General features: G+C 31.8%; 1 protein-coding gene across 4 annotated transcripts in view; it reads left to right on the plus strand.

The window, feature by feature from the left end:
* The window catches only part of LOC142330372 (uncharacterized), a 54187-nt gene extending 31525 nt beyond the window's left edge, over nucleotides 1–22662 (plus strand). For 3 of the 4 annotated variants that reach the window (XM_075375597.1, XM_075375598.1, XM_075375599.1), the window contains 9 exons: nucleotides 542–691; nucleotides 5676–5825; nucleotides 6630–6779; nucleotides 8897–9046; nucleotides 11888–12037; nucleotides 15285–15434; nucleotides 17828–17977; nucleotides 19435–19584; nucleotides 21489–22662. In XM_075375597.1, the coding sequence (XP_075231712.1) occupies nucleotides 542–691; nucleotides 5676–5825; nucleotides 6630–6779; nucleotides 8897–9046; nucleotides 11888–12037; nucleotides 15285–15434; nucleotides 17828–17977; nucleotides 19435–19584; nucleotides 21489–22433 (2145 nt within the window). In that variant the 3' untranslated portion in view covers nucleotides 22434–22662. The remainder of the gene's footprint in view (nucleotides 1–541; nucleotides 692–5675; nucleotides 5826–6629; nucleotides 6780–8896; nucleotides 9047–11887; nucleotides 12038–15284; nucleotides 15435–17827; nucleotides 17978–19434; nucleotides 19585–21488) is intronic. The other variant, XM_075375600.1, reaches the window with a different exon arrangement.
* The last annotated feature ends 5140 nt before the right edge of the window (nucleotides 22663–27802 follow it).

The following is a 27802-nucleotide window of genomic DNA, read 5'->3' on the forward strand; positions in this document are numbered from 1 at the left end:
CAATACGTAACAAATAAAATACAGTGAGCAGATGCCTCATGCCTTAAACAAAGGTGACTAACATATTCATTTTATACCCACATTTAACATTGTATATAAATGTTTTAAAAGAGTACAAAGCTATCCTTGCCTTTATGAAGCATGTTCAGTTACGAGAAACTTTGTTATAGGTTTCGATAATCCTTATTCTATGTCACTGCAATTTTGTTTCCAAACAAGGTTGATGTGTTTCTTTATATTTGCACCAGCAACCTGTTTCTTTTACCAAACAATTTAGATTGTGCTTAAGCGCAAACATTTTTCTATTGATCTATTAATTAACGGCCAATGCCACTAATATTTTCCTTTTCTGGCACTATCATGTGTGATTATTTTCTGAAAGGTTCCAGATGAATATTTTTATAGATATACTTACATGGATGATTTATTTCTATGAAAATCAATTTATTTTATCATTGTAAGAAAAATAATATTTTTTCATAGATGTTAATTATATAAAGATAATAAATTACTGTTATTGTTACTTTATGGTTGGCTGCAGAGTATGGATGCACAAACGGATAGTTCTTTTTTTGATGAAGATCCATTATCTTCCAGTATTAAGAAAGAAATCAAGCATGAAACAGAGCGAACAGAACATTTGATTGCTCCTGTTGCTATGACAGAAGATAACCTTTCAACATCTAGACAAGTAAGATATTTTCATTTCCTTTTTATGGTTTACCTAATATTTAGCATTCTTGTTTAACACTAGATAATTTGATTAAAAGCTTAAAAAAGTGATACCAAACTGTATGTGAAATGATAAAAAAGTGTGTGTAGAATTGTATGACTGACAAGTCACAAGTCACTCCTGAAAACTCGTTGCTTTTGATAAAGAATAAACATTCTGTGCGAGGTTTTATATAAGGCTTCTTGTTTCTTTCTTCATAGTGACAAAATATACTGTTCCTCATCACACAACAAACCTACTGAAATGCAGCTGATATATTCTTGCAAGTAAATTTATAATCTATTCACAGAAACCAGTTTTATAAAGTACATTGTTGTCCTCAGAGAAACTGCTTCATTGTGTCTCTTATGGTACTGTAAATGTGGCACAGCCATGTCAAATTCTGTAACATAACAAACTGCTTGCCTGCCAACAGACTGCATGTTGTTTTATTGCTGTTCATAAAACATAAGTCCATAAAACATATGTCATAAAACATAAGAAATATTGTAATATCATTCTTATTGGTCTTTGATAACAGCCATGAGGCTACTCTTCCAGGATCTGTACTTCATGTATAGTTTTTAGTGTGGTATTTATGTGTTTTCTGAGGGTTCCATGGAATTTTCAATGTGGTTTTATGCCTTTTCTCTGGGGTTTTCAGTACTCATTGATTAGAATCTTTTTTTCATGTGTTTTAAATTATAATCGGTAATTATAATAAAATGATTATACAATAGCAATAAGAGTATTGCTTGATATAAATCTGAAAATTAGTAGAATATATTGAAATGCCATTATTTATTAGCCAAAAAAATTGCCTTTTTGAAGCCATGGAGGGCATCAGCTTTCTCAAAACAATTTCTTAGAGTTTCTTTTCACAGATAATTTTAGAAAACTTCTCTTTTAAGTACATGAACCAGGAGTATTGTCCATGTCCTTGACGAAGGATTAATGAACAATTGTTCAATTATCCTAGTTTGATATTTAACAGAGGTAGATACACATTTTTAGGCCATGGGTTTAGGCTGTTCATTTCTAATAAAATGTCTTTTTCTGTCCCTACTATCCGATTCACACAATAAACATCAGTAGTTTATGTAACCAAGCTGCAGACCAAGAATAAATGGAATCACTTTGTAATCACTACAAATACTCCATTTAGATACTCCATATTGAAGCTTTTCCAATATAGATTTAAAATTTTGATAAGTTTCTTGCATAGTAGCACTGATGGGAATTTATTGCCATTATGCAGAAACACAGCTTTTAAACTAACTTTAGAGGAATCTATGAACAAGCACCGTTCTGTTGGGTTATGTTCATTTCAAAGAGTCTGCATAAGAGAAGAAATGTCATTACAAAACACTAAGGCATTTTCTTCAGAAAAATAGACTTTAAATTCAGAATGATGATGACGATAAGTGCTACATTTCTTTGTATTCTTCTGAAGAAAATCACATCCTTTTAACTGGGAAGCAAGCATTCCAGACTGTTTTTTGGATACTTTAAATCTTTTATGAGTTCATTAAGATTTTCTTGAGTTGGTAAATGAGGCTCAGATAAAATGCTTTGTTCGTAAGTTGTATCACCAGAATTGCTATAGGGATAGCAATGACATGTGGCGTGTGGCATTTTTCCACACAGTGAGTAAAGCTTGAGTAAAGCTCAAAATTATAAAAATAATTTATTTACACATAGTAAAAAAAAATTTTTTTAATGATTTCTCAATTGAAATTGAAGCTTAACAAATAATCATATCAACACATCACGAGAAAACTGAATTTTAATTAGTGGTAGTATTTTAAATCTAGTTTTAAAATAATTATTTTTTCTCACTTAGTTTTGTTAGAACCAAGGGTTTTGCAGAATTGTAAAACAGCTTATAGTAACAATGCTGAGCATGTGCTCATTTTGTGAGGTAATTGCAGAATCTTCTTTCCGTTTATCCAACTGAGTTTTGTAAACAATAAACTAACCCGTGGTACAATGAGATGTTGTACTATACAATTCCTTAAAAAATCAGATTTTCTTTAAATTTGTATTTCTAAATACCCTGCCCTTGCAGATCTGAAATCCCCATAAAAGTAGCTACTTTTATGGGGATTGAATGAAAACAAATAAGAGTCGATTGAATGAAAACATGTAAGTGGCATCAGCCACAATAATTACTTTATTCAAATTAATAATACTCACTATACAATTAGTTTCTTTCCAGGTGTCACTAGTAGGCAGGATTTACATTTTAGTAGGTTTGACATATAAATTTACAAAAAAGTATGATTAGCTCACAGAAGAAAGTAATGGAATACAACATCACTTCTAAATTTGTTAAGGAAGCTCATCATGGGTCACTTTTATATTCAGATTGATTTTGCAAATTTCAAGTGCCAAATATCTCATGTAAAGTTGCCAATAACACTGGTCAACATGATTTTTGTCTCACGAGTACCAATAGGTGTAATTAATGCAGTTCTTTATCCTTTTTTCAAATATGTATTCATAATTTCTCCATTACCTACAGCTTCTTTGTTATAATAATTTTTTTAAATATTTAAAAACTTTTATTGTCCATTGTCAACTAAAAGATCCTGAAGAATTATAAATATGGTGGAACCAAATGAACTAACTCAAAGAGTAGCATTGCTATTCTTGTGTAGATTCAGACGTGTATAAACATATACAAATGTTACCTAGTGCTGCATACATTCATCAGAACAATTCCACTTGTGAGATAGTAGTGAACCAGTAAACATGTCATTGTGAATGCTTTGTATGTTTGAATTTTTTTTGTATTACATGTTTACAACTTTATTTCTTTAATTAGTCGTAAGTTACAAAATGCCTGGAGTTTTTATCAATCATTTTAAGTTTTTTATTTATTTATGTTGTGAAGTAACAGTCTAGTCCCAAAGACAAAACCTTACTCCATTAGTAAAAAAGTGTAATGAACTTTATTTTTGGTGTAAAATCAGGACCAAACAAGGGCCTGGGTCCCATATATCAGTTGTTTATCATGTTCTAGGCTTCTCACTGTGTGGAGAAATGCCACATGCCATTGCTATACCTGTGATTTGGAGGGAACCCAAAAATAACTATTCTGACTGTTATTTCTGCTTAACAAACATGCCACTTGCCATTGCTAAATTTACTAAAATTACTCTTTTGACTAAATGATTTTTTACAAAAATTACAAGTGAATTTGTTCTCAACAGTATGAATAGAGAGATGTGTTTTTAAACTACAACTTTGATTAAAAGTTTTTTTACAAAAATTAAAAGTGAATTTTTTCTCATTTGTATTAGTAGAGATATACGTTTTTAAATTACTGCGTCGAATAAATGTTGTTTTAGAAAAATTACATGAAGTTTTTTTTGACAACGTGAATAGATAAGTGTGACTCTAAAGTAGAACTCTGAGTGAGAGACTCCTGTGTGTCACTCTAGTGTAAAAACTCGTGTGAACAGGAAGATGAGAAGATATGACATTCCTTTCTTTAACTGGTTTTTCTGTAATTTGCAAGCTCTTTTCTTTTAAAGTAAAAGTGTTGAAATCATCATATTCTTCATTGATGACAGTCACAAATGCACTTATATTTTAATTTATTGCAAATCACACATTTTGATGTCTGTAAAATACTTTCAGTAATTCTTTCTTCCACATCATCGATAACTTCTTCAATAAGATCCTAAAAAAAAAATGTAACTGTTAAGTTAAAAATCTATCGTAAAAATTTTTTATTTTAAATAATGCCAACTACAAATTGAACACTTTATACTTTAATATTAAATATCTTATGTTCATATTTAAGCAAGCACAGTATATTTGTTTCAAAGTAGCAAAAATAAAAATTTCATTATTATAAGCAGTTAAAATACAGAGGACAAAATGTAACACAATCAAACTGTACGCTACATAGCACAGAAACTAAAACTTGTCAGTCAACAAGCAATTTCATAATACCAAATTAAAAAAAAACAAATTTAAAAAAAAAATTACTGTAGTTTATTTCTGTTAATATTAACTGAAAATAGAAACCTGGCAATAAGTGTAGATATTTTCCAAACTCATCCCCAGATTAAGATATTGGTCATTACATTTGTTCTTAAAAAATCAAACACAGATGAGCAATAAGATTGGTTTATCATTTTTATTAGATTTTCATCCACTGGACGAACTGAATGAAATGAAAAATAAGAGAAAACAGGTTTAGTAGTGGATGGGTGAGTCAAGTTAATAATGAAAGAATTATATACTGAAGATCCAAAATTATATTAATTGACCATGAAAATGTCAAACAAAGAATTTTAATTTCTCTTTAATACATTCTGATATACAAAAATTAGAGTGCCATGAGAAAAGAAATGTATGCCGGGAAAAAACCTGAAATAATTGTATGTTATTTTCCTACTAGAGTGAGCTACACATTTGTCGAGAAATGTTATCATGTTTCTAAATCACATATATTTTAGGCAATATTTTGTATTTGTCTTTTTTGAAGTTTTCTCTAACCAGTATTATAAACTAATTAAAACATTAGCTGCTACAAAGAACTCGGTGGTTCCCTAGGTGACTGTTCTTTTCTTTTGCAAAAAAGAGTATCTTTGTAGGTGTATGTAATAAAAACAATGAACTCTACTGTTATTGCTTACTCATGTCTATTTTTTGGAGATATTGAAATTCAGAGAACATTCCGTTATACTGAATGACTCTGGTGTCACGTCATATTTGTTATAAGCATAGATTTTTTTTTAGCAAGTCATTTCCATACATAACCAAGACAGGTTGATGCTATGGAAAGTGCTCTGATCCATGACATGTTTTAAACTATCTTTGACATTACAGTTAGGTTCAAGCTCTTGACTCGTCAGATGTTAAATTTCAGTAATATTTTATTAACCACTCTTACTTTAAGTCACACTATTATATTACAATATTATTATTACTTAATATTTTTTTGCAGAGTATGGATGCACAAACCAGTGATTCAGTTTTGGATGAAAATCCATTATCCTTGCCCATTAAAAGAGAAAACATGCATGAAACAGGGCAACAAGAATATTTGTTTGTACATCTTGCGAAGACAGCTAATGAACTGATGATATTTAAACAAGTAAGCCATTTTCTTCTTTATCTTGGTTTAAGTTAAACACATAAAACCTAGTTATTGTAAGAATTCTTAATTATTCTATTCATTATGATATTTTTATTCGCTATTTATAGCACGCATATCATCATTTTGCATTTATGTCTGGTTTGAGATATTTTGATTTATAGTGTAAAAAACATTTATTAGTGGTGTGTATAGGGGGGGGGGGGGTAAACAGCTATGTTTAACATATTGCATCTAACATTTTATAGTAGACAAAACTTTTGTACAATACGTAACAAATAAAATACAGTGAGCAGATGCCTCATGCCTTAAACAAAGGTGACTAACGTATTCATTTTATACCCACATTTAACATTGTATATAAGAGTTCAAAGGCTATCCTTGTCTTTATGAAGCATGTTCAGTTACAAGAAACTTTGTTGTAGGTTTCGATAATCCTTATTCTATGTCACTACAATTTCGTTTCCAAACAAGGTTGATGTGTTTCTTTATATTTGCACCAGCAACCTGTTTCTTTTACCAAACAATTTTGATTGTGCTTAAGCGCAAATATTTTTCTATTGATCTATTAATTTACTGCCAATGCCTCCAATAATTCCCTTTTCTGGTACTATCAAGTGTGATTATTTACTGAAAGGTTCCAGATGAATATTATTATACAAGTAACCACACAGATGAGTTATTTATATAAAAATCAATTTATTTTATCATTGTTAGAAAAATAGATATATTTTTAATAGATGTTAATTATACAACGATAATAAATTATTATTATTATTATTATTACTTTATGTTTTGCTTCAGAGTATGGATGCACAAACTGATAGTTCATTTTTTGTTGAAGATCCATTATCATTCAGTATTAAAAAAGAAATCAAGCATGAAACAGAGCGAACAGAAAATTTGATTGCTCCTGTTGCTATGACAGATGATACACTGACAACATCTAGACAAGTAAGATATTTTCATTTACTTTTTGATGGTTTACCTAATATTTAGCGTTCTTGTTTACCACTAGATATTCTGATTAAAAGCTTAAAAAAGTGATACCAAACTGTATGTGAAATGATAAAACAGTATGTGTAGGATTGTGCAATTGAGACGTAACAAGTCACTCCTGAAAACTCGTGGGTTTTGATAAAGAAAAAACATTTCGTGCAAGGTTTTATATAGGGTATTCCATATAAAACGCAACCCATCAATCACTCATCCATGAAATTTCAAAAGTCAAGCTTACTCCCCTACTCGTTACTGAAATGGCGACATCTGAACATTGCGGCGATGCAGTAGAACACTACCGATAGTCACAACAATTCAATCATAACATTCAGTGTATTGCTGGAGACAAGATTGTGTTTTCGCTAGATGAATGTGTTTTCATTGTTGAGTCGTACTTCAGTACGAAATCAGTGGTTGCAGTACAAAATTTGTTTCACCATAAGTACCCAGATAAACCAGCTCCTAACAAAACATCAGTATTAAGCTTAGTTGCAAAATTTAAAGAGACTGTATAAAATAAATATTATTTAATTTAAGTGTTATTTATTCAAAATTTTATTCATGGAATTTGTCATGGAATGTCATCTGTCGATCGTTTTACTCAAATTTGTTTAAATGTGTAAAAACACAGCAAGTTATTTTTTTTTACTTTTTATGTTCACAAATTTCTCCCCTCGTTGCATTAATGTTATATTTCTATTTAAATAAAGACAGGCGTATTCAGATTATAGAAAAATATTTACTAATTAAAACATAAATAACGAAGACAAAAGTGAAAATTTAATAGAATACTGAAAACAGATTTTATTGAATGCTCCAAAACATACATCGATAAATCGAACAATGGAATACAACAAAACCTAAAAATAATGTCATTATAATAACGTATTGAATATTAAATCATAATAGAAAAGCCAGGAAGTAAGTAAGTTTACATATTTTTTGTGAAATAATGGGACCAAGTAATAACTGCCGTTTTGGAAAATATGAAATCACTTATGAACAACAACAGACAGGTATTCAGAATCATACTGAAGGCGTGAGGAACTCGTTGGTCCCTTACATATTTGTTCAGTAGAAGCCTTGCGAGTCCATGGTGGTTGAAATTCCCAAATTATTTCAGTATTTTTACATGTATTGTGGACTGTGATGTGTGATTACGAACACCCCAAGTCAGGCATTACCAGAAACAGTGTAATAAATTTAGATGTTTAGTTAATTGTATGGTTCTCATGAAATTTTCATCCAAAAAATCAGTAATGTGTTTATTAATGGTGCATAAGGGCTTATGAGAGACTGCAGTTTTACAAGTTTTCATATCAAATGTTATTATGTCGGATTAATTAAAAGGGAAAGAAGCTTGTCAATTAAAGTAGCCAAGCTGAACAGTATGGTTGTGTTAAACACGCAGTATAATATTGAAATGTAATGTCATATTATTCTAATCGATAATTATCAACTGTGGCATTTGTCAGACCAAGATGCTTGTCCTTTTGATTCGCGTTCTTGTAAGAGCTCATGGAAAACAGCCTTATTTTATGTTACTGGCACCAGAACTCTATAATTATCTTTTTTCATCTGAAACTTTTTGATTCTGTAAAAATTAAATTTTCTTCTTTTATACAATTGAATTGGCTTCCATTAATACTTAAAAAACATGCAATAATCCTTGTTTTTTTAGCATCAATGTCTATATAACCAGTGAAAACCTTTCTTTAGCAAAAAATTGTATCATTTTAGGTAGTAAGAAACGATGACCACTACTGTTATTGCCTACTCATGTATATTTTTTGGAGATTTAGAAATTCAGTTATACCATAAAACTCTGGTTTTCATGTGGTGTTAGTTATAAATATAGATTATTCGTATAACAAGTCATTTCCATACATAACCGACACAGGTTAGTGCTTTATGTTAATACATAACATTCTTAAATTATCTTTAACAATATAGTTAGCTCCAAGCTCTTGTCTTCATCAGATGTTATTTTTAAGTAATATTTCTTTTAACATAGTTATTTTAAGTCACACTACTGTAATAGAATATTATAATTACTTACTGTTTTTTTGCAGAGTATGGATGCACACACTAGTGATTCAGTTTTGGAAGAAAATCCATCATCCTTGCTCATTAAAAAAGAAAACATGCATGAATCAGGGAAACAAGAATGTTTGTTTGTACAACTTGCCAAGAGTGATGATGAACTGACAATATTTAAAGAAGTAAGCCATTTTCTTCTTTATCTTGTTTTAAGTTATTGTAAGAATTCTTAATTATTCTATTCATGATGATATTTTTATTTACTGTTTATAGCCCACATAATATTTTGCATTTATGTCTGGTTTGAGATATTTTGATTTATAGTGCAAAAATAGTTAATGAATTATACGGTAATTATGCGGTAATTAGCTTTGATGAACAAATTGTAATTAAGACTTTACGGTAGATAAACATTTTGTACAACAAATCGCAATAAAAATATACAATTCATTATATTCTCAGATTCAACATTTTTTACAAAGATGATGTAAAACAGTACAAAGCTATCCTTGCTTTTATGAAGTATGTTATTTAAGAGAAGCTTTGTTATTTATGTCAATAATCCTTATTCTGTTTTACTGCATTTTTGTTTTCAAACAAGATTGATGTATTTTTTTACGTTTACGCAAACAACCTGTGCGGTATATCAAACCAATTAGATTTTCCCTATGTGCAAACAACTTTTTATTGATAGATTAATTAATGCCAATGCCAATACTGTGTTCTTGACTATGAAGACTGATAATATACTGAAAGATCCCAGTTGCATACTATTACTGAAGCACTGGCATAGATGAGTTATTTCTGTGAAAATCAATTTATTTTGTAACTATAAGAAAAATAGGTGTTTTTGCGTCATTGGATTCTTCATAGCTTGGAAAAAAATTAATAGTGGCCCTCTCAACATTATGAGGTTTTTCCTTTTTTCCATCGGAAAACGGTATGGACTTTCTCCTCTTGAACACTTATATAAAACTGATTGGTCAAATACATTAAACAAGAGTAGCAGAAAATTCAGAAAAAGGAAAGCATTGTATTCAGTTAGTGTTAAGTGCACATGAACATATTTTGAAGACATTTCAGTGGGGCTCATGTTTTAATTGACGCACACATTTTTGAACTATTCTTAGATCCAATAAACAATGTAAGATGTCTATAAAGGATGTAACTAAATAACATATAATCTCTTATAAATCTATTCACTTGTGTTTGGTACATTGTTCAAATAGAATGTATAGAATATTTTATGCAATATATTGAATCTGTCTTTTTTTACGTTTTCTCTATCCAGTATTATAAAATAATTGAAACATTAGCTGCTACAAGGAACTCAGTGGTTCCCCACATGACTATTGGTTACAGGCCTTGAGGATCCGTGGTGGTTGCTAACTCACCACCTTATATCATTGTTTTTTACATATATTGTTGACTGATCTATGATTACAAACACCCTAATAGTACAGTAGTATAACTGATATGCATTCCTTTCATGTGTTTTCATCTGTTGACACCCTCGGTAAAATATATGTGAAGTCTATTCTGTCAGATGGTGGTTGGTAGTCATTAAAGTTATTTTTACTGAGTGAAAGAAGTGTGTTTTATATACGTTTTGTAAGTATATTACTATAAATAAATATAATAATATAGTAAACTCTATAATAAAACATTTAATAATTAATCCTATTTGCATAGCCAGAAGGTAAGAAATCCTTATGTATTTTTTGTGAAATTATGGAAGCTCACCCGGGACAGAGTCAGACTCTCCTGTTATCAAATGGGTAATATGTCGTGGAAAACAAGAGACATATTCGGAATTATTCTGGAGGCAAAATACTTTGAAGTATTCCAAAACATGTATAATAAAAATATTAAAGATATTTATGGAAATAGGCAGATTTCGTTGTGTTTTTTTTTTTTTCAATTAAAATCATACCCTACATGTTAATTATATTATTGATTAAAATCGAGCTACTGGTCTTGATTGTTCAATTCTCTGAATGATAGTTTTAGAAGGTTCTTGTAAACTTTATATAAGAAGAGTTAATCTCATATTTTTCTGTTAAATTTAACTTTTTTGCAATGACTTCTGTGTACCACAGAAAATTAATCCAGTCAGGCATTACCAGAAACAGTATAATAAATTTAGCTTCTCTTGAAATTTTCATCCAAAAAATCAGTAACGTGTTTATTAATGGTGTGTAAGGGCTTATGAGAGGCTGCAGTTTTACATGTTTTCATGTCAGATGTTACTATGTCAGAATAATTAAGAGGGAAAGAAGCTTTTCAATTACAGTAGCCAAGCCAAATAGTATGCTTGTGTTAAAAACACAGTATGACATTGAAATGTCATGTCATATTATGTAATCGATAAGTGTCAACTCTGACATTTTTCAGTCAAGATGCTTGTGTGACGGGAGTTATAACTATGGTCAGGTTTGGACACTCCCTTTTGACACGAGTTCTTCTAATAGATCATGGAAGACACCCTTATTTTATGTTACTGTCACCTTAACTCTTTAATTATCTTTTTACATCCGAAAATTTTTTTGATTCCGTAAAAATTAAATTATCTTTTTTTATACAACTTCCATTAATACTTTAAAAAAATGCGATAATCCTTGTTTAATTTAGCATCAAAGTCTATATACCCAGTGAAAACTTTTCTTTTGCAAAAAATTGTATCATTTCAGGTAATAAAAATAGAAGACCTCTACTGTTATTGTCTACTTATGTATATTATTTGGAGATTTAGAAATTCAGTTATACCATAAAACTCTGGTTTTCATGTGGTGTTAGTTATAAATATAGATTATTTGTATAACAAGTCATTTCCATACACAACCAACACAGGTTAGTGCTTTATGTTAATACATATATCATGTCTTAAATTATCTTTAACAATATAGTTAGCTCCAAGCTTTTGACTTGTAACATGTTACGTTTCAGTAATATTTCATTTAACACGCTTATTTTAAGTTACAGTCTTGTAGTAGAATATAATAATACTTTCTTTTTTTTTTCAGAGTATGGATGCACAAACTAGTGATTCAGTTTTGGAGGAAAATCCATTATCCTTGCCCATTAAAAAAGAAAACATACATGAAACAGGGCAACAAGAACATTTGTTTGTACCTCTGGCCAAGACTGATGACAAACTGACAATATTTGAACAAGTAAGTCATTTTCTTCTTTATCTTGTTTTAAGTTATAAACATAAAACCTAGTTATTGTAAGAATTCTTAATTAGTCTATTCATGATGATATTTTTATTTACTGTTTATAGCCCACATAACATTTTGCATTTATGTCTGGCTTGAGATGTTTTTATTTATAGTGCAAAAAAAGATATTAACGAAGCATAGGGAGGTAAACAGCATTGATGAACAGATTGCACTTCAGACTTTACGGTAGATAAACATTTTACACAACAATATGCAACAAAGAAAATACAATCAGAAGATACCTCGTGCTACAAAGCCGTCTAATCATATTCATTTTATACCCAAATTCAACATTTTCTATAAAGATGTAAAAGAGTACAAAGGTAACCTTGCTTACGAGAAGCTTTGTTATTGTTGTCAATAATCCTTATTCTATGTTACTGCATTTATGTTTTCAAACTAGACTGATATGTTTTTTTTTACGGTTACACAAGTAATCTGTGTGTTTTACCAAACCAATTAGATTTTACCTAGGTAAAATCTGATTGGTTTGGTTGAAATAGGTAAAATATGATTTTAACTTTTCAGTTAAAATCATATCCTACATATGTATTATATTTTAGATTAAATTTGATGTACTGGTTGTGATTGCTCATTTCTCTAAAAGGTAGGTGTGGAAGGTTCCCGTAAACTTTCTATAAGAAGAGATAATCTCATAATTTTATGTTAAATGTTTTACTTTTCCACAATAGCTTCTTTGTACTACAGAAAATTAATGCAGTCTGGATTTACCAGAAACACTGTAATAAATTTAGATGTTTCGTTAATCGTTTGCTTCTCCTGAAATTTTCATGCTAATATCAGTAATGTGTTTAATAATGGTGTAGAATGGCTTACCAGAGGCTGCAGTTTTACATGTTTTGACATCAGATGTTGCTAGGTAAGATTTTTGAAAAGAGAAAGATGCTTATCAATGATATTAGGCAAGTTGAAAGTAAGCTTGTGTTAAAAACGCAGTAACCATTGAAATGTTGTTTTATATCGTCAACTCTGGCATTTACTAGACCAAGGTTATTTGAGTAAGTTATGAAAACGGTCAGTTTAGGACACCCTGTATTGTCTCTAAACAGGTGTCCCATGTAAAATGCAACCCATCAATCACTCATCCATGAAATTTCAAAAGTGAAGCTTACTCCCCTAGTTGTTACTGAAATGGACTTGTCCAACATCTGAACATCATGGCGACGCAATAGAACACTACTGATAATAACAACAATGCAATCATAACGTTCAGTGTATTGCTAGAGACAAGATGGTGTTTTCGCTAGATGAATGTGTTTTCATTGTTGAGTCGTACTTCAGTACGAAATCAGTGGTTGCAGTGCAAGATTTGTTTCCCCATAAGTACCCAGATAAACCAGCTCCTAACAAAACATCAGTATTAAGGTTAGTTGCAAAATTTAGAGAGACTGGTTCTGTTAATAACAAGGAACACAAAAGATCTGCGTCAGTGTTGAATACAGATACAGTCACTGAACTCGAAGACTGATTCCTCGCCAAATAAATCGATCAGACGCTTGTCTGCTGAAATTAATTTGTCTAAATCAACTTTTCGTCGGGCAACCAAACAATTACAATTACGTCCTTATCGCATTCAAACGGTTCATCAACTACTTGAACCCGATAAAGAAAAACGGTTACGATATTGTCAACGGTTCCGTCGATTTCTGCGTAAGGGAATTAATTTTATGGATTCGTTATTTTTCACAGATTACGGATGGTTTCATTTGGATGGCTACGTAAACAGCCAAAACAGTAGAATTTGGAGCGCTGAAAATCCCCATGTTTATCACGAAAAACAATTACACCCGCAGAAGTCGGGCGTGTGGTGCACGATATCGCGGAAGAAAATAATCAGTCCTATTTTTTTTGAGTACACCATTAATGCAGAACGATATCAGGATATTTTATTTCAGTTCATCGCACTCTTGGAAGAGGAAGACAGACACTGCTGGCTACAACATGACGGTGTGACATCGCACTACGCAGGTTCAATTTCTGTTTTCGTTGAGGAATTCTTTGGTAATCGGTCGAGGCTTGTGGCCACAAAGATCTCCAGATTTGATTGCGGCGGATTTTTTTCTACGGGGTTACCTCAAAGAAAAAGCCTACAGCAACAAACCACGAACACTTGAACAATTGAAAGTCAATATTGAACAAGCTGTATTAAATATCCAGCCACAAACTTTGAAAAAACTTGCAAGAAACGCTGTAAAAAGAATTGAAGCTTGTATTCAAGAAGATGGCGGCCACTTCCAACATTTACTCTAAATGTAAGGTAATGGATGGCAATAATAAAAATTACATTAAATTGTGTTTTGTTACAATAAAAAGTGTTTTGGAATTTGGAATTTGGCAACAAGAATATTTGTTAGTACATCTTGCGAAGACAGCTAATGAACTGATAATATTTAAACAAGTAAGCCATTTTCTTCTTTATCTTGTTTTAAGTTAAAAACTTGAAAACTAGTTATTGTAAGAATTTTTAATTTTTCTATTCGTAAATATATGTTTATTTACTGTTTAATAGCCAACACATCATTTAGCATTAATGTCTGACAAGAGATATTTTGATTTATAGTGTAAAAAACATTTATTAGTGGAGTATAAGGGGTTAGATTGCATCTAACATTTTATGGTAGATAAAAATTTTTAGAACAATACGTAACAAATAAAATACAGTGAGCAGATGCCTCATGCCTTAAACAAAGGTGACTAACATATTCATTTTATACCCACATTTAACATTGTATATAAATGTTTTAAAAAAGTACAAAGCTATCCTTGCCTTTATGAAGCATGTTCAGTTACGAGAAACTTTGTTATAGGTTTCGATAATCCTTATTCTATGTCACTGCAATTTTGTTTCCAAACAAGGTTGATGTGTTTCTTTATATTTGCACCAGCAACCTGTTTCTTTTACCAAACAATTTAGATTGTGCTTAAGCGCAAACATTTTTCTATTGATCTATTAATTAACGGCCAATGCCACTAATATTTTCCTTTTCTGGCACTATCATGTGTGATTATTTTCTGAAAGGTTCCAGATGAATATTTTTATAGATATACTTACATGGATGATTTATTTCTATGAAAATCAATTTATTTTATCATTGTAAGAAAAATAATATTTTTTCATAGATGTTAATTATATAAAGATAATAAATTACTGTTATTGTTACTTTATGGTTGGCTGCAGAGTATGGATGCACAAACGGATAGTTCTTTTTTTGATGAAGATCCATTATCTTCCAGTATTAAGAAAGAAATCAAGCATGAAACAGAGCGAACAGAACATTTGATTGCTCCTGTTGCTATGACAGAAGATAACCTTTCAACATCTAGACAAGTAAGATATTTTCATTTCCTTTTTATGGTTTACCTAATATTTAGCATTCTTGTTTAACAATAGATAATTTGATTAAAAGCTTAAAAAAGTGATACCAAACTGTATGTGAAATGATAAAAAAGTGTGTGTAGAATTGTATGACTGACAAGTCACAAGTCACTCCTGAAAACTCGTTGCTTTTGATAAAGAATAAACATTCTGTGCGAGGTTTTATATAAGGCTTCTTGTTTTTTTCTTCATAGTGACAAAATATACTGTTCCTCATCACACAACAAACCTACTGAAATGCAGCTGATATATTCTTGCAAGTAAATTTATAATCTATTCACAGAAACCAGTTTTATAAAGTACATTGTTGTCCTCAGAGAAACTGCTTCATTGTGTCTCTTATGGTACTGTAAATGTGGCACAGCCATGTCAAATTCTGTAACATAACAAACTGCTTGCCTGCCAACAGACTGCATGTTGTTTTATTGCTGTTCATAAAACATAAGTCCATAAAACATATGTCCATAAAACATAAGAAATATTGTAATATCATTCTTATTGGTCTTTGATAACAGCCATGAGGCTACTCTTCCACGATCTGTACAGCATGAATAGTTTTTGTGTGGTATTTATGAGTTTTCTGAGGGTTCCTTGGGATTTTTAATGTGGTTTAATGCCATTTCTCTGTGGTTTTTCAGTACTCATTGGTTAGAATCTTTTTTTCATGTGTTGTTTTAAAGCATCTAATAGAGCTTATAGCATCTTAGCGTGATAGAGTCAGACTTGCTAATTAGCAAACGGGAAATTAGTCGTAAACAACAAGAGACACAGATATTCAGTATTATTCTGGAGGCGAAATACTTTGAAGTATTCTGAAACAAGGTTAACAAAAACATTAAACATATTCTTGGAAATAGGCAGATTATGATGTGCTTCTGTTTTTTCAATTAGAATCATATCATATAAATTATATATTTGATTAAATTTGATATACTGGTCGTGATTGTTCAGTTCTCTGAAAGATAGTTGTTGAAGGTTCTCGTAAACTTTCTATAAGAAAAGATAATCTGATATTTTTCTGTTAAATTTTTAACTTTTCCACAATTGCTTCTGTATACCGCAGAAAGTTAATGTAGTCAGGCATTACCAGAAACAGTATAATAAATTTAGATGTTTAGTTAATCGTATGCTTCTCTTGAAATTTTCATTAAAAAAAAATCAGTAATGGGTTTATTAATGGTTGGTTGATAATGGCATATGAGAGGCTGCAGTTTTACAAGTTTTCATGTTAAATGTTACTATGTCAGTTAATTAAAAGGGAAAGACGCTTGTCAATTACAGTAGCCGAATAGTATGCCTGTGTTAAAAACACAGTATAACATTGAAATGTCATATGTCATATTATGCTAATCGATAAGTATCAGCTCTGGCGTTTGTCAGTCCAAGATGCTTGTGTGACAGAGTTATAACTAGGGTCAGGTTAGGACACTCGTTTTTGATTCGCGTTCTTGTAATAGCTCATGGAAGACAGCCTTATTTTATGTTACTGGCATCTTAACTGATCAGTACAGGCTTTGTACAGTACTGTACTGTACAGTGTTATCAGTACAGTACTGTTTAGTACAGGCTTTGAGGATCCATGATGGTTGCAAGCTCACCGCCTTATTTCATTGGTTTTACATGTATTGTGGACTGTGATGTATGATTACGAACACCCCAGTAGCATAGTAGTATAACTGATATGCATTCCTTTTATGTGCTGTCTTCTGTTGACACCCTCAGTAACATATATATGAAATCTATTCTGTCAGATTGTGGTTGGTAGTCATTAAAATTATTTTTACAGAGTGAAAGAAGTGTGTATTATTTATGTATCTAAGTATATTAATCTTTTTTTATGTGTAAATTTTTTGTTTCTGTAAAATTAAATTTTTGTCTTTTATACAACTGAATTGGCTTCCATTATTATTAAAAAAACATGCAATAATCCTTGGTTAGTTTACCATCAAAGTCTGTATACCCAGTGAAAACGTTTTTTTGCAAAAAACTGTATCACTTCAGGTAATAAAACACGATGACCTCTACTGTTATTGACTACTCATGGATATATGTATATTTTTTAGAGATTTAGAAATTAAGTTATACCATAAAACTCTGGTTTTCAAGTGGTGTTAATTATAAACATAGATTATTTGTATAAGTCATATCCATACATTTCAGACACTGATCAGTGCTTAAAAACCCGCTTTGAGACATAAAGTCTTAAATTATCTTTAACAATATAATTAGTTCCAAGCTCTTGACTTCATCAGATGTTACATTTCAGTAATATTTCATTTAACATGCTTATTTTAAGTCACACTTTTGTAATAGAATATTAATATTACATAATATTTTTTTTACAGAGTTTGGATGCACAAACTAGTGATTTAGTTATGGAAGAAAATCCATTATCGTTCCCCATTAAAAAAGAAAACATGCATGAAACAGCACAACAAGAACATTTGTTTGCACATCTTGCCAAGTCTGATGATGAACTAACAATATTTAAACAAGTAAGCCGTTTTATTCTTTGTCTTGTTGTAAGTTAAAAACATAAAACAGAGTAATTGTAAGAATTCTTAATTATTCTATTCATGATGATATTTTTATTTACTGTTTATAGCCCAAATAACATTTTGCATTTATATGTAACTTGAAATTTTTTGATTTATATTGTAAAAGAAAGTTATTAACGAAGTAAGAAAAAAAGGTGTTTTTGGGTTCTTGGATTCTTCGTAGATTGGCACTAAATTAATGGTTGCCCTCTTACACTTATGAGGCTTTTTTCCACTTTTCCATCAGAAAACGGTACGGACTTAATATAATACGAACTATAAAACTGTTTGGTCAAATACATTAAACAAGAGTAGCAGAAAATTTAGTAAAAGGAAAACTTTGTATTCAGTTAAGTGAACATAGAGCATATAGTAAATACATTTCAGTGTTATTCATGTTTTAATTGATGTACACATTTTTGAACTATTCTGAGATCCAATAAACGATGTAAGACATCCATAAAGAATGTAAAACACAATAAAGGATTTAAAGGATGTAACTAATTAACATATAATCTCTTATACATCTATTCATTTGTGTTTGCATACTGTTGAAAAAGAATGTATAGAAAATTTTAAGCAATATTTTTTGATCTGTCTTTTTTGAAGTTTTCTTTAACCATTATTATAAAATAATTAAAACATTAGCTGATACAAGGAACTGACTGCTTCCCCAGGTGACTGTTCTTATCTTTTGCAAAACAGTGTATCTTGTAGGTAATAAGAAACAATGAACTCTACTGTTATTGCTTACTCATGCCTATTTTTTGGTGATATTCCGTTATACTGTGTAAAAAATATTTATTTGTAAAGGATAGGTGGTAAACAGCTTTGTTTAACAGATTGCATCTAACATTTTATAGTAGACAAAACTTTTGTACAATACGTAACAAATACAATACAGTGAGCAGATGCCTCATGCCTTAAACAAAGGTGACTAACGTATTCATTTTATACCCACATTTAACATTGTATATAAGAGTTCAAAGGCTATCCTTGTCTTTATGAAGCATGTTCAGTTACAAGAAACTTTGTTGTAGGTTTCGATAATCCTTATTCTATGTCACTACAATTTCGTTTCCAAACAAGGTTGATGTGTTTCTTTATATTTGCACCAGCAACCTGTTTCTTTTACCAAACAATTTTGATTGTGCTTAAGCGCAAATATTTTTCTATTGATCTATTAATTTACTGCCAATGCCTCCAATAATTCCCTTTTCTGGTACTATCAAGTGTGATTATTTACTGAAAGGTTCCAGATGAATATTATTATAGAAGTAACCACACAGATGAGTTATTTCTATGAAAATCAATTTATTTTATCATTGTAAGAAAAATAGATATATTTTAATAGATGTTAATTATACAACGATAATAAATTATTATTATTATTATTACTTTATGTTTTGCTTCAGAGTATGGATGCACAAACTGATAGTTCATTTTTTGATGAAGATCCATTATCTCTCGGTATAAAAAATGAAATCAAACATGAAACAGAGCGAACAGAAAATTTGATTGCTCCTGTTGCTATGACAGATGATAAACTGACAACATCTAGACAAGTAAGATATTTTCATTTACTTTTTGATGGTTTACCTAATAATAGCATTCTTGTTTAACACTAGATATTTTGATTAAAAGCTTAAAAAAGTGATACCAAACTGTATGTGAAATGATAAAACAGTATGTGTAGGATTGTACAATTGAGAAGTCACAAGTCACTCCTGAAAACTCATGTATTTTCATAAAGAATAAACATTCCGTGCAAGGTTTTATGTAAGGTTTCTTGTTTCTTTCTTCATAGTGCCAAACTATACTGTTCCTCATTACACAACAAACCTACTGAAATGCAGCTGATATATTCTTGCAAGTAAATTTATAATCTATTCACAGAAACCAGTTTTATAAAGTACATTGTTGTCCTCAGAGAAACTGCTTCATTGTGTCTCTTATGGTACTGTAAATGTGGCACAGCCATATCAAATTCTGTAACATAACAAACTGCTTGCCTGCCAACAGACTGCATGTTGTTTTATTGCTGTTCATAAAACATAAGTCCATAAAACATATGTCCATAAAACATAAGAAATATTGTAATATCATTCTTATTGGTCTTTGATAACAGCCATGAGGCTACTCTTCCAGGATCTGTACAGCATGAATAGTTTTTGTGTGGTATTTATGAGTTTTCTGAGGGTTCCTTGGGATTTTTAATGTGGTTTAATGCCATTTCTCTGGGGTTTTTCAGTACTCATTGATTAGAATCTTTTTTTCATGTGTATTAAATTATAATCGGTAATTATAATAAAATAATTATACAATAGTAATATGAGTATTGCATGATATAAATCTGAAAATTAGTAGAATATATTGAAATGTCACTATTTTTTTGCAAAAAAAACCTGCTTTTTTGAAGCCATGGACGGCATCGGCTTTCTCAAAACAAGGTTAATTTCTTAGAGTTTCTTTTCACAGAGAATTGAATTCATATTTATATGGTAGTATAAATTAAATTTCTGCTTAAATAGTTGGCAGCTCACAAACATCCACTAGAAACTGTTGAAACCATTCCATGTTGTATTGAATTCTCTTTGATAAGTCTCGGCCTAATAACCTTTGAATTGCTTTATATGGGACAAGACTGAGCTTATTACAAATTGCCTTGTTGCAGTTGTTTTTCTGTTAACTAACTTTTGTACGGATTTGTTAAGACTACATCACATAGTAGTCGATACGTCTTCATAAGTACGTACTGTTGGTCTACCACTTCACTCATATTTCTTTACTGATCCAATCTCCCCAAATTCTTCGATTAGTGTTCTTACACTATATCGATTAGGAACCAGTATTCCTGGAAATCTAATAAAATACTAATTTTCACTGTCTGTATATACTCATTATGCTTATTAATTCTTTGATTATTAACTTGACTCACCCATTCAATACTAAACCTGTTTTTTCTTATTTTTCATTTCATTCAATTCTTCCATAGGATGAAAATCGAATAAAAATGATAAACCGATCTTATTACTCTTCTCTGTGTTTGATTTTTTAAGAACACATGACCAATATCATTATCTGGGGATGAATTTGGAAAATATCTACACTTATTGTCAGGTTTCTATTTTCGGTTAATATTAACAGAAATAAACTACAGTAATTTTATTTAAATTTGTTTTTTTTTTATTTCGTATTATGAAATTGCTTGTTGACTGCCAATTTTTAGTTTCTGTGCTATGTAGCGTATAGTTTGATTGTGTTATATTTTGTCTTCTGTATTTTAACTTCTTATACTAAAGAAATTTTTATTTTTGCTACGTTGAAACAAACATATTGTGCTTGCATAAATATGAACATAAGATATTTAATGTTAGAGTATAAGTTGTCAATTTGTAGTTGACGTTATTAAAAATAACAAATTAATCTGATAGATTTTTAACTTAACACTTATTTTTTTTTTTTCTAGGATCTTGTTGAAGAAGTTATCGATGATGTGGAGGAAAGAATTACTGAAAGTAGTTTCACTCAGAGATCTAATTTAGAATCACACTTATCTATTCATATTGTCAAAAAAAACTTAACCTGTAATTTTTCTAAAAAAACATTTATTCGACGCAGTAATTTAAAAACACATATCTCTACTAATACAAATGAGAAAAAATTCACTTGTAAATTTTGTAAAAAAACTTTTAATCAAAGCTGTACTTTAAAAACACATATATCTATTCATACTGGTGAGAAGAAATTCACTTGTAATTTTTGTAAGAAAACATTTAGTCGCAGTGATAATTTAAAAAGACATCTATCTATTCATACTGGTGAGAAGAAATTCACTTGTAACTTTTGTAAGAAAACATTTCGTCTAAAGGATAATTTAAAAACACATCTCTCTATTCATACTGGTGACAAGAAATTCACTTGTAACTTTTGTAAGAAAACATTTAGTATAAAGGGTAATTTAAAAACACATCTCTCTATTCATACTGGTGAGATGAAATTTGCTTGTAATTTTTGTAAGAAAAAATTTCGTTGCAGGGATAATTTAAAAACACATCTATCTATTCATACTGGTGAGAAGAAATTCACTTGTAATTTTTGTAAGAAAACATTTAGTCGCAGAGATCATTTAAAAAGTCATCTATATATTCATACTGGTGAGAAAAAATTCACTTGTAATTTTTGTAAGAAAACATTTAGTCGCAGGGATCATTTAAAAAGACATCTATCTATTCATACTGGTGAGAAGAAATTCACTTGTAACTTTTGTAAGAAAACATTTCGTCTAAAGAGTAGTTTAAAAACACATCTATCTATTCATATTGTTGAGAAGAAATTCACTTGTAATTTTTGTAAGAAAACATTTAGTCGCAGGGGTAATTTAAAAAGACATCTCTCTATTCATATGGGTTAGAAAATTTCATTTGTAATTTTTATCTAAACACTTTTACACAAAAATCAAATTAGTTACAGAGTGGTATAAATTGTCTCTGTTATAGGGTCTGTGCAGTTTGTGTCTAGTTTTTTCTTTTTACATTATTGTATACACTACTCTAAACTAATTAGTTTATAAATAAGATCATTTGGAACTATTTGTATTATATATGTACAATTCTATTAATAAAGCTTTGTAATAACTTGCATATTACATGATTCATATTTCCTTTATTTCTGGTTGTCTAAAAAGTACTGAGCATTTGGAGTCCAAAATGTAGAATACATTTATTGTTATTGAAAAACAACATTTTGAGACTACCAAGACCATATTTTTTGATAACTTTCTCCTATTTTTCTGTCAACATCATAAATCCTACACTATCGATCTTCTAAGGTTTTTGTTCTTAAAATTGTGATACATGGTTTTCACAGGCCTTTTTTGAAACTAATTTAACATCATTCAGAGATTTATTGCAGAGACTGAAACAAGTAATATGCTAACGGTGCTAGGTCCAGGCTATATGGTGGATGCATCATAACCTCCCAGTCAAGATCTTGCAATTGTTGATAGGTCATTAAAGATGTCGCAGTCTGGCAGTTATCAGTGTGGTGTATGACATCCTTTCTGTTAAGTAATTCCGGTCTTTTTTTTTTTTTTAATTGCTAAGTGCAGTCGCACTAAATGCCATCAGTACAGGTTTGAGTCTATCATACTGCTTGGCAGCAGCAGCTTGTGATACACCCTTCCAGTTACACCTAACACAACATAATCTTCCTGGCTGTTAGTGTGGGCTTTGTCACAGACTATGGAGTTTCTCCTTGGTTCAGTCACAATCTTTTTCATCATTGTGTTGTTAAGTTATACACTTTTCATCACTGATGATCAAATGGCTTCAGAAATGGCTCAGTTTTGTGACGTTTCGGTAGAGATTCACAGATAGAAATTCACACAAATAGCTTCAACTGCCAGCTGTCAAATAACGCTCGGCCTGATCCACTGCGAATCATATACCCTGGATTTAGGACATTAAAGTATATAATTTACAAAACATTCATTACTTTTTAGACTTCCATGTATAACAAATTAAAACTACAAGTTTAAGACATTGTTACAAAGGTAATTCATTAAGTTAAGAGTGTATTAGAAGTAATTGAGAAAGAATATTAAAAACTGTATCCAAATATATCTATAAATATAAAATAACATGAGAGTCATTTATAAAAAACTTCCAAAAATCACTAAAGAAGATTAATTTGAAATTAAGGAAATTTGTATACATGTCTTTCTTACAGTATAAGTGAGCACCAAGAAAGAATTCTATGAAATTTTGAGTTTAAAGGTTCAAATTGAGTTAAATGAAATTTATTATTTTTTGAATTTCTCTGATATCTACTTGATATTTGGTGTGTGTGTGTGTGTGTGTGTGTAATCTTCATGTGAATATCAAAAGTGCAAGCAGTATATGGCATGGCAGCTCAACAAATACAGCTACTGCCACTCTTATTGTATGTGCGATGCGATTGACTGTAGCAGCCTCTGGTTACTTGACTAAAAAACATAAAATTTAAAAAAATCGACCGCAATGGGAAATGCGAGTAACCATGATGTGCTGGTGAAGACGCGACTGGGATGACACCCATTCGGATCATAATAAATTTTATGCGTAATGAAGAAAATACCAATCCTGACTGGGATTTGAAACTAAAACCTTCCCAATGAATATCAGACACGTTACCACTCCGCAACGGAGATCTACTTTGTTGTAATAATAATAACAGTACTAGTAATAATGATAGTATAAATATAATTATAAACATTTCATTTAGCTCGCAAATTCTCTCACGATCCACAACCCAATCTCGCATATTAATCATCTTGTCCATTCACCTTTACACGAAACCGTCCACCTTATCTGCTACTTCTCTAATAGCTCACAACATACCTCTTTACTCATATCTTCAATTATCTTCACCCGTAAATCAGCCAACTGCTGCAGCGGAAACACACAAATAAAGCCTCTGTGAACACTGAGGCTTAGGCACACGCAATTCTCTGAGCTATCCTCCTTTGTACTCCCTCCACCTGTCGTCTGTTATGATCATACCTCAGAGCTCTGTACCGTACCGGTACACCATACAGCAAAATGGAATTTACGATGTGTGAATACAATCTTCTTTTGAGTCCTGATTCCTTGATTGAAAACCCGAGGTATTTTGCAGTCTTAACTGCCTGGATCGGTCCTTCATGGGCCACAATCGGTATAGGTCCTATAATTCTCTTACCTGTCATAGAGATAGCCACTATTTTCCCATGTGTAATCGAAGGCCTCTGGCTTTCATCCATCTACTTACCATGTCTAAAGCTTCATTTGCTGCCCTCACAAAATTTCCTTTTTTTTTGCTGCAACCACCAAAGCAAGGCAGTTGGCAAACGCTACTGCGTTCACCCCTTCTGGGTACTCTAGGCGTAAGATCCCAACAAAAGTACTATTCCATAGTATAGGGTCCAAGACTGAACTCTGGGGTACCCCACTAGAAACTTTAAACTTGAGCTCATTGTTGCCCATACGGTACACCAAGATTCTTTCCTGTAGATATCTTTAAATCAGTTTTCTCAGGTATGCAGGCACATTGACTTCTTTCAACACCTTGAATACAGCTTCCCAACTGAGAGGAGTGGACATCTACCAATATGACCACTGGGATTTGACGTGTACGCGAAGTACGTTTCGCCGCATTATCGACAATTTTCATCACCTCTTTTACCGCACCAGTGGCTGATATCGACCGGAAACTAAATTGCCATTGACTAAGGCCACCTCTCTCTTCAATGTAATTCCTCAGCCAGGCCTCTAAAATTCGCTTTAATAACTTGCAGAGATTGTTAACTAAACAGATCGGTCTATATGGTACTGCGCTCTTCGGTGCCCCAGGTTTCTGTATTAAGACCAGTCGTGATGTCTTCCAAGAAGTAGGGATAAAATCACCCTTTGCCATTTTATTCATTAAGTGTAGAATAGTAACTGGAGCTTCCTCTACCAGGATCCGGACAACTCCAACCGGAATTCCATCCGGACCCGGACTCTTATGCAGCTTCATTTTTTTACCTGCAGTCTTAAGCTCCAGTATATGTGTTCACACACCTTATCCTTCATGATCACCAGTAACCGTCATTCTAATCTTTCTGATACCAACTGGTAGCCTCTTCCCCTCAGATACCTGTCACTGTCCCTGCATAGTTCCTTCCAACATTTAGTCTTGGCTTTTGTAAAGACGCATACACGGATTTTGCTTCAGCATATTCCTTTTTGGCATTGTCCTTACGAGACTGACAGTCACGTCTATTTGCTCGTTGTAACACTCTTTTGGATGCCCAGGCTCTTTAACGCAGTAGTTGTAGTTCAGGTACCCACCAGTACGCATGTCTTTTTTCTGGTACTTTTACTAAAACTCTCCCCTTATCGCATTCTGCGGTTACTATTGCTGTCAATTCTTCTGGATCGACTATGTCAGCCAACTTTACACATATCACTTTAGAATACCCACTCCTCAAGGTGATTACTCTTTCCGGCTTCACTAGTCTTGGTTCCGTTGTGACCTCATATGCTATTATGAGGTGATCTGACAGGTATTCTCGATTCTCGGTATCCATCCACGATTGTGATATTCATGAAATCCAGTTTTACTTTTAATAAGTTTACAGAGATTATCTTTTTAGTGAAATGTTTTTATCTTTTTCTTGCAACTCTGAGTTTAAAGGATTCAATTTATACACGATGTCTGTGAGAAAGCCCAAATCCATCGGCCATCAACAGTCATTTAGTTCATCAAAATTAACATTTTTGGCATTAGGGTACTTTTTTTTATTTCTTCAATCAAGCTTAAAAATCATCAGCCGTTATCACTACCTCGTATTAAGTTCCTCTCTTTCTCTACGCTAATTTATCATCTTGATCTCTTCTAGGCCTTTATATAAAAAATAAGTTTTTTCTAGTATTCTCCAGTTACATAAGATAGAGACATGCTGTTCAGAAATAAAGGTGAATTCAATCGCAGAGCTCTTCCCATGACAAATGACTGGCTTATCCTCGTTCATGCACGTCAGTCTTAAAGCATTGATTTTATCAGCTAGATACTGCCACTCTAGGTTATGTACTGTCCCCACAAAATCTGGTGACTTTGCAGTAAAATCGCCAGCCAATATTATCTTTTTACCTCTTAGTTTCGTGATCTCATTTCCCAGTTCATCAAGCAAAGTTCAAAAACTTGTGACTCCCTCATTTGGTGAGTGACATACAAAACGATCACATTGTCACCCAGATCTGTCCATACATAACCCTTGCCAGATCCGCATGTCCCTACCAGTGTCCCCATTGAACGGAAACCAATTACCGCAACCATGATCTCAAATTTGGTCCATTCGGGTCAAGTAATCATTAATGCATTAGGTTCCGCTGCAATAATAATATCTATTCTCCTCTGTTGCATCGCTATCTCACAGCAGTTGTCATGTGCCCCTCTGCTGCGGTCCATGTTTAACTGCAAGATATTTATTTCTGGGGCGCACATCTTCCTGTCCAATGGCCCTCCTCTCCGCATATCGCACATGTCATCGGAATGGTGCATTTCGCGTGCTTTGACTCGGTCTTCCATAGTTGAAACATAATTGAGTCTTGTCTTGTGAGAAAGCTGGTCTGATTGATGTAAGCTTAAAGTCGTTTGTTCTTTCAATAATCTGTGCTATAGCGTCTTTGATGTCCTGTTCAGTTGTATCAAAATCGTAGCCTTTCAAATGAACAACTGTCCACCTTCCACCTCATGTCTTGTTATGCAACATAGTGGTGAAGTCTTCGACTTTCTCCTTCCCCTTATGCCGGATGCATAGTTCGTTGTTTCCCTACCTGAGTGAGAGTACCTCTCCTGCTTCATAAGTTACCATTTGCTTCATTGTCTTTAGGAAATCCATGTATGTCCCTACCTTTGGCATTCACCCCTATTGAGTGGCTATCCCTTCATGGATGGGGTAGAGTGTTTGATCCCCGAACTCTTGTTTTCCTGACTAGGTTCTGATTTTGCCAGTAGGACTCGAACTTGGTCTTTTCTATCTTTTGTTAAGTAGACTAATATCTTCATCACCTGATTCCCCAGTCTGCCACCCGGCAACGTGAAGGTCCCTGTTTTGGTGGATTATGTATTTTTGTCATAGCTTTTATTATTGTCAACCATCCAAAAACCACTAAATAGCGGAGCAACCGACAATACTTATTTCCCCTACGGAATCACTTAGTCAACTCCATTTTGTTTTATTTGGGAAACGAACAAAATAATCCATCCTCGATTGTGATA

The sequence above is a fragment of the Lycorma delicatula genome, chromosome 9 (genome assembly GCF_047948215.1).
Source record: "Lycorma delicatula isolate Av1 chromosome 9, ASM4794821v1, whole genome shotgun sequence".
Lineage (NCBI taxonomy): Eukaryota > Metazoa > Arthropoda > Insecta > Hemiptera > Fulgoridae > Lycorma > Lycorma delicatula.